This window comes from Lipophrys pholis, assembly GCF_963383615.2.
Source record: "Lipophrys pholis genome assembly, contig: SCAFFOLD_761, whole genome shotgun sequence".
NCBI lineage: Eukaryota > Metazoa > Chordata > Actinopteri > Blenniiformes > Blenniidae > Lipophrys > Lipophrys pholis.
In genome coordinates this window covers 7,322-16,028 of record NW_028291921.1, presented here as the reverse complement: position 1 = coordinate 16,028, position 8,707 = coordinate 7,322, and the positions used below count along the sequence as shown (strand labels likewise).

The window sequence follows — 8,707 nt, the reverse complement described above, 5'->3', positions numbered from 1 at the left end:
CCTGAGTCGCTGGTTCTACCATAGAGCTAACCCCTGAGTTGCTGGTTCTACCATAGAGCTAACCCCTGAGTTGCTGGTTCTACCATAGAGCTAACCCCTGAGTCGCTGGTTCCACCATAGAGCTAACCTCTGAGGCATTGGTTCTACCATAGAGCTAACCCCTGAGTCGCTGGTTCTACCATAGAGCTAACCTCTGAGGCATTGGTTCCACCATAGAGCTAACCCCTGAGTCACTGGTTCCACCATAGAGCTAACCTCTGAGCCCCTGGTTCTACCATAGAGCTAACCTCTGAGTCGCTGGTTCCACCATAGTACTAACCTCTGAGTCATTGGTTCCACCATAGAGCTAACCCCTGAGTTGCTGGTTCTACCATAGAGTTAACATCTGAGTCGTTGGTTCCACCATAGAGCTAACCTCTGAGTCGCTGGTTCCACCATAGAGCTAACCTCTGAGGCATTGGTTCTACCATAGAGCTAACCTCTGAGTCGCTGGTTCCACCATAGAGCTAACCTCTGAGGCATTGGTTCCACCATAGAGCTAACCTCTGAGGCATTGGTTCTACCATAGAGCTAACCTCTGAGTTGCTGGTTCTACCATAGAGCTAACCTCTGAGTTGCTGGTTCTACCATAGAGCTAACCTCTGAGTTTCTGGTTCTACTATAGAGCTAACTTCAGCCTCCTGGTTCCTTGTTGTGATGGTTCTCTGTCTGGTTCAGCCTCCTGGTTCCTTGTTGTGATGGTTCTCTGTCTGGTTCAGCCTCCTGGTTCCTTGTTGTGATGGTTCTCTCTCTGGTTCAGCCTCCTGGTTCCTTGTTGTGATGGTTCTCTGTCTGGTTCAGCCTCCTGGTTCCTTGTTGTGATGGTTCTCTCTCTGGTTCAGCCTCCTGGTTCCTTGTTGTGATGGTTCTCTCTCTGGTTCAGCCTCCTGGTTCCTTGTTGTGATGGTTCTCTGTCTGGTTCAGCCTCCTGGTTCCTTGTTGTGATGGTTCTCTCTCTGGTTCAGCCTCCTGGTTCCTTGTTGTGATGGTTCTCTGTCTGGTTCAGCCTCCTGGTTCCTTGTTGTGATGGTTCTCTCTCTGGTTCAGCCTCCTGTTGCAGAAGAAGCTCCATAAGTTCGAGTTGGCCAGTTTGGCCAATCTGTGTCCTGAAGCTGCTGAAGAGGCCAAAGCCCTGATCCCCAGGTGAGTGTTCCTGATCACTCTAGAACGTCTTCATGGGGACCCGTCCACAGTTCCACTGTTCCATTTGTCTTTAACACTTGGTTGTCTGACGCCATGGAAGCTGTCCTCAGAGGACAAATCATCTCTTCAGGCTCTTGAGCCAAAGGGCAGTGCGACCAGAACTGACCAATCAGAGGAAAGGAATGGACCTGAGACGTGCTCAGAACCAATGGGACCTCCTCTGCACTAGTCCTGCAGACGTTCCACTAGTCCTGCAGACGTTCCACTCGTCCTGCAGGCGTTCCACTAGTCCTGCAGACGTTCCACTCGTCCTGCAGACGTTGCACTAGTCCTGCAGACGTTGCACTAGTCCTGCAGACGTTCCACTAGTCCTGCAGACGTTCCACTCGTCCTGCAGACGTTGCACTAGTCCTGCAGACGTTGCACTAGTCCTGCAGACGTTCCACTAGTCCTGCAGACGTTCCACTAGTCCTCCACCCAGTGAAATATATTTTGTTAAAGAAAAACAGTTTCATGTTCTATTAAAATCCGGATCCTAGTAATAACAATAGATTGTTTTAAAAAGCTCCACTGTGTTGCAGGTACATCATCTTAGAGTACTTCCTTTCTGGTACACGGCAACAAAGTAGAGAAAGTAAAGTCAGAATGTGCCCCCCCCTGCCTGGAATGCCTGTTCACTACAATACTTCATTATTCAAGGTTTCCAGGGCTTCACATTAAGGATGTTCACAACGTTTTACTTTAGAAGTTTAATGGAACTCTATAAGCTGGGTAAATATATGTAATATGTTTCTGGGATTGTTTTTAAATAAACTTGAGGTAATTTGACTCCAATTAAAAATGACTAGACCAACAATAGGATTTCACAAGTTCTTTTTACAGTTTCACTTCTTGCCATGAGAGTATCATGCAGGTTCTGACAGAGTACTGAAACTTTAACTCTACATATTTCATGTATTTACACATGAACAGTCATTTCAATTACCTTAGAATAGTTGAAAACACTGTATTATATACAAGTACTGCATTAATGATTTAAAGGGAAGAATTAAATTCTTGTGCCTACTAGAGAACTAATGACTAGTTTTAGACAGAAATACACAGTAGTATCATAATGACCTGGTATTATTCAGTGACGGAGGTGAATCTCCTGCTGACAGCCTGGAGGAGCTGCTGCTCATTGTTCTGATGTCAGTGCTGAGTCAGCGCCGTTCTCCTCCCAGAGCTGGAGGCTGCAGAGCGCCGCCCTGCTGGACTCCGGCTCTGCTAACATCCACGTTGCTGCGTTGCTTTGCTAACATCCACGTTGCTGCGTTGCTTTGCTAACATCCACGTTGCTGCGTTGCTTTGCTAACATCCACGTTGCTGTGTTGCTTTGCTAACATCCACGTTGCTGCGTTGCTTTACTAACATCCACGTTGCTGCGTTGCTTTGCTAACATCCACGTTGCTGTGTTGCTTTGTGGTGTTGTGAGACTAAAATCCGTCCAATCAGCAACATGTTGCCATGAAAAGTTGGATAGCACAGTGCTACTTCCCTAGCCTGCTCGCTGGCTGCAAACTGTGGACTGGATTTCCTGCCTCATTCCTCCTGGTCTCATTGAGACCCGCCTCCCTTCAGGAAATCCAGTCCACAGTTTGCAGCCAGCGAGCAGAGCAGCAGCAGGGAAACACTGGGGATCATTTCAGTACCATGAAGCAGACCAGGATCATGGATCAGACCAGGATCATGGATCAGACCAGGATCCTGTATCAGGAACCTCTGCAGGTTGGATCAGAACTTTCTGATGATGTTTAGATCGACCCCTGTGAAGGGATGAAGGGAGGAAGGGAGGAAGGGAGGAAGGGAGGAAGGGAGGAAGGGAGGAAGGGAGGAAGGGAGGAAGGGATGAAGGGAGGAAGGGAGGAAGGGATGAAGGGAGGAAGGGAGGAAGGGAGGAAGGGATGAAGGGAGGAAGGGATGAAGGGAGGAAGGGATGAAGGGATGAAGGGAGGAAGGGATGAAGGGAGGAAGGGATGAAGGGAGGAAGGGATGAAGGGAGGAAGGGATGAAGGGAGGAAGGGAGGACTTTTGAAGAGAGACTTCCAGCTGTTGGTGTTTCTGCTTTCAGCTTGGAGGGTCGGTTTGAAGACGAGGAGCTGCAGCAGATCCTGGACGACATCCAGACTAAGAGGAGCTTCCAGTACTGAGTCCTGGTCCTGGACCTGGACCTGGTCCTGGACCTGGACCACCTGAGGAGGAGGACCGCTCCTTCAGTCTTTCTTTCTTTTTATTCTTGTTGGTCTGAAAATCTTGTTTGCTAAATAAAGTGTTGTGATTGGCTGATGGGCGTCATGTGGTCTGACAGTCTGTGGCTCAGATGTTGATGCAGTAAGCAGCAGAGTCCTCCCGGTCCTCCCGGTCCTCCATGCTCTGGTCTGGGTTTTGGTTCAGGTCCTGCAGAGCTTGGGGAAGGACTCCAGCAGACGTAGTCCACAGCCGGCGCTCGTAGTCCTGCAGCTGTCTCCAGAACCCGGCGTTGGGCCGGATGAACGGGCGCTGAGCCAGGACCAGTTCATGGGCCTGACGGAGACTACGGTCCTCGAACCTGCAACACAGACCACAATCAGAACCAGCATGCACCAGAACCCCACCCTTCTGGGACGTACAATACCTCATGAGGTAGGCCATGACCAGCGCTGGTGAGCGGCTCCGGCCGGCCGTGCAGTGGACCAGCGTGGCCCCCCTAAGGTTCTGGTGGATCCTCTCCGCCACCAGGTCAAAGTACTGGTGGAGGGGGGCGTGTGGCCGGTCCTGGACTGGGACGTGGAGAACCTGCAGGCCGTCCAGCGGTGGGTAGTTGACGTCCTCCAGACCACTGGCGTTGACGATCAGAGACACGTTCCTGCTGGTCAGTACTGACACGCTGAGGGCCGAGTCCAGGTCACAGACCAGGAGCCGGTCGCAGACCTGAGAGACCCGCATGGCCAGGGACCCAGTCCAGGACCTGGAGGACACGCTCGGTCTCACTGTGAAGTAAAACTAGTGAAAAGTTAAAGGTACACGCCACTCTGGACACGGATGATTCTGTAGACGGAACTCCATAGAGAAAAGTTCACGTGACGAGTTTGTAGAACCTCGGTGAAGCTGGCCCCCCACCCCTTGTAGAACCTCGGTGAAGCTGGCCCCCCACCCCTTGTAGAACCTCGGGGAAGCTGGCCCCCCACCCCTTGTAGAACCTCGGGGAAGCTGGCCCCTCACCCCTTGTAGAACCTCAGTGAAGCTGGCCCCCCACCCCTTGTAGAACCTCGGGGAAGCTGGCCCCCCACCCCTTGTAGAACCTCAGTGAAGCTGGCCCCCCACCCCATGTAGAACCTCGGTGAAGCTGGCCCCCCACCCCTTGTAGAACCTCGGTGAAGCTGGCTCCCCACCCCTTGTAGAACCTCAGTGAAGCTGGCCCCCCACCCCATGTAGAACCTCAGTGAAGCTGGCTCCCCACCCCTTGTAGAACCTCAGTGAAGCTGGCCCCCCACCCCATGTAGAACCCAGGCGTTGGCCTCCACAGGTATGAGCATGAAAAAGATTTTATGGAACCAAAGGTTCTTCTGGCCACAGCGGTTCTGTTTCTGACGCTGCCTGTGTGTCGGTCCTCTTCCTTCCAGTCGTTATAATAAGAAGGACTGGAAGGAACCGTGGAGCCCTCTAGTCTGCTTCAAACGCCATCTACTGGTTGGGATGGGTACTACAACTGTTTTATCTTAACTAAAGCAGCACAAACCAGCTTCAACACACACACAAATAACACACACACAACAAATAACACACACACAACAAATAACACACACACAACAAATAACACACAAATAACACACACACAACAAATAACACACACAAATAACACACACACAACAAATAACACACACACAACAAATAACACACAAATAACACACACACAACAAATAACACACACACAACAAATAACACACAAATAACACACACACAACAAATAACACACACAAATAACACACACAACAAATAACACACAAATAACACACACACAACAAATAACACACACAAATAACACACACACAACAAATAACACACACAAATAACACACACAAATAACACACACACAACAAATAACACAACAAATAACACACACACAAATAACACACACACAACAAATAACACACAAATAACACACACAAATAACACACACACAACAAATAACACACACAAATAACACACACACAACAAATAACACACACAAATAACTCACACACAACAAATAACACACACACAACAAATAACACACACAAATAACACACACACAAATAACACACACACAACAAATAACACACACAAATAACACACACACAACAAATAACACACAACAAATAACACACACAAATAACACACACACAACAAATAACACACAACAAATAACACACACAAATAACACACACAAATAACACACACACAACAAATAACACAACAAATAACACCCACACAAATAACACACAAATAACACACACAAATAACACACACACAACAAATAACACACACACAACAAATAACACACAACAAATAACACACACAAATAACACACACACAAATAACACACACACAACAAATAACACACACAAATAACACACACACAAATAACACACACACAACAAATAACACACACAAATAACACACACAAATAACACACACAAATAACACACACACAACAAATAACACACAACAAATAACACACACAAATAACACACACACAACAAATAACACACAACAAATAACACACACAAATAACACACACAACAAATAACACACAACAAATAACACACACAAATAACACACACAAATAACACACACACAACAAATAACACAACAAATAACACACACACAAATAACACACACACAACAAATAACACACACAAATAACACACACACAACAAATAACACACACAAATAACTCACACACAACAAATAACACACACAAATAACACACACAACAAATAACACACAAATAACACACACACAACAAATAACACACACAAATAACACACACACAACAAATAACACACACAAATAACACACACAAATAACACACACACAACAAATAACACAACAAATAACACACACACAAATAACACACACACAACAAATAACACACAAATAACACACACAAATAACACACACACAACAAATAACACACACAAATAACACACACACAACAAATAACACACACAAATAACTCACACACAACAAATAACACACACACAACAAATAACACACACAAATAACACACACACAAATAACACACACACAACAAATAACACACACAAATAACACACACACAACAAATAACACACAACAAATAACACACACAAATAACACACACACAACAAATAACACACAACAAATAACACACACAAATAACACACACAAATAACACACACACAACAAATAACACAACAAATAACACCCACACAAATAACACACAAATAACACACACAAATAACACACACACAACAAATAACACACACACAACAAATAACACACAACAAATAACACACACAAATAACACACACACAAATAACACACACACAACAAATAACACACACAAATAACACACACACAAATAACACACACACAACAAATAACACACACAAATAACACACACAAATAACACACACAAATAACACACACACAACAAATAACACACAACAAATAACACACACAACAAATAACACACAACAAATAACACACACAAATAACACACACACAACAAATAACACACAACAAATAACACACACAAATAACACACACAACAAATAACACACAACAAATAACACACACAAATAACACACACAAATAACACACACACAACAAATAACACAACAAATAACACACACACAAATAACACACACACAACAAATAACACACACAAATAACACACACACAACAAATAACACACACAAATAACTCACACACAACAAATAACACACACAAATAACACACACACAACAAATAACACACAACAAATAACACACACACAAATAACACACACACAACAAATAACACACACAAATAACACACACACAACAAATAACACACACAAATAACACACACACAACAAATAACACACAACAAATAACACACACAACAAATAACACACAACAAATAACACACACAAATAACACACACACAACAAATAACACACAACAAATAACACAACAAACAACACACACACAAATAACACACACAACAAACATAAACACAACAAATAACATGCACACAACAAATAACACACAACAAATAACACACACACAATAAATAACACACACAAATATAACACACACAACAAATAACACACACAACAAATAACACACACAACAAATAACACACACACAACAAACAACAAACACAACAAATAACACACACAACAAATAACACACACAACAAACATAACAAACATAACACACACAACAAATAATACACACACAACAAATAACACACACAACAAACATAACACACACAACAATAATACACACAACAAACATAACACACACAACAAATAATACACACACAACAAATAACACACACACAACAAACATAACACACACAACAAATAACACACACACAACAAATAACACACACAACAAACATAACACACACAACAAATAACACACACACAACAAATAACACACACAACAAACAACATACACACAACAAATAACACACACAACAAATAACACACACACAACAAACATAACACACACAACAAATAACACACACACAACAAATAACACACACAACAAATAACACACATACAACAAACAACTCAAAACAAACATAACACACACACACAAATAACTCAAAACAAACATAACACGCACACAAATAACTCACACAAAACAAACAACACACACACACACACACACACACACACACACACACACACACACACACACACACACACACACACACACACACACACACACACACACACACAGTCTGTGTGGTGTAACTTAGTTGTAACATTGTCAGTGTTTATTATTTTCTGTTTGTCTCGCTCTGTGGTCACGTGGTCCAACATGAGGCAGTGACTGTAGTTCCCCCCCCCCCCCCCCCCCCCGAAACAAATACACACACACACACACACACAGCGCGCTCTTCTCTTTCCTTCCTCGCCTCTGCCTTACCTGCGCGCTCCCGCCGTCACCGTTTGGGAGACTCGTTACTGCCCAGAGGACTCGTTACTGCCCAGAGGACTCGTTACTGCCCAGAGGACTCGTCAGATCCCGGACCTGGACGCGGACCTCAGTCGGTGAGTGTCTTGTCTTTCCAAGCGACCCGGAAGTGAAGGAGTCGGATTACAGACGGAGTACTGACTACAGAGTACAGACTCCTGTCAGAGTACAGATTACAGACAAAGTACAGAGTATTAACAGACTATAGACAGAGTACAGACAGAGTACAGACAAAGTACAGAGTATTAACAGACTATAGACAGAGTACAGACAGAGTACAGACAGAGTAC

At 44.3% G+C, this 8,707-nt stretch overlaps 2 protein-coding genes across 2 annotated transcripts; one reads left to right on the top strand and one right to left on the bottom strand.

Moving 5' to 3' along the window:
* Positions 1 to 1,086: 1,086 nt before the first annotated feature.
* Positions 1,087 to 3,502, top strand: polr2d (RNA polymerase II subunit D; the record flags this gene model as incomplete). The annotated part of the gene is made up of 2 exons (XM_080494102.1): positions 1,087 to 1,182; positions 3,236 to 3,502. Coding segments are annotated over 2 exons (232 nt in total), but the record flags the coding sequence as incomplete, so codon positions are not given.
* Positions 3,503 to 3,537: 35 nt separating this feature from the next.
* On the bottom strand, positions 3,538 to 8,373 carry LOC308128393 (dual specificity protein phosphatase 14-like; the record flags this gene model as incomplete). Its single annotated transcript, XM_080494101.1, has 3 exons — positions 8,370 to 8,373; positions 3,836 to 4,203; positions 3,538 to 3,769 (listed from the first exon to the last, which is right to left on the bottom strand). The coding sequence occupies exons 2-3, from the start codon at positions 4,144 to 4,146 to the stop codon at positions 3,538 to 3,540; spliced, it is 543 nt and encodes a 180-aa protein (XP_080350227.1). The 5' UTR covers positions 4,147 to 4,203; positions 8,370 to 8,373.
* Positions 8,374 to 8,707: the final 334 nt, after the last annotated feature.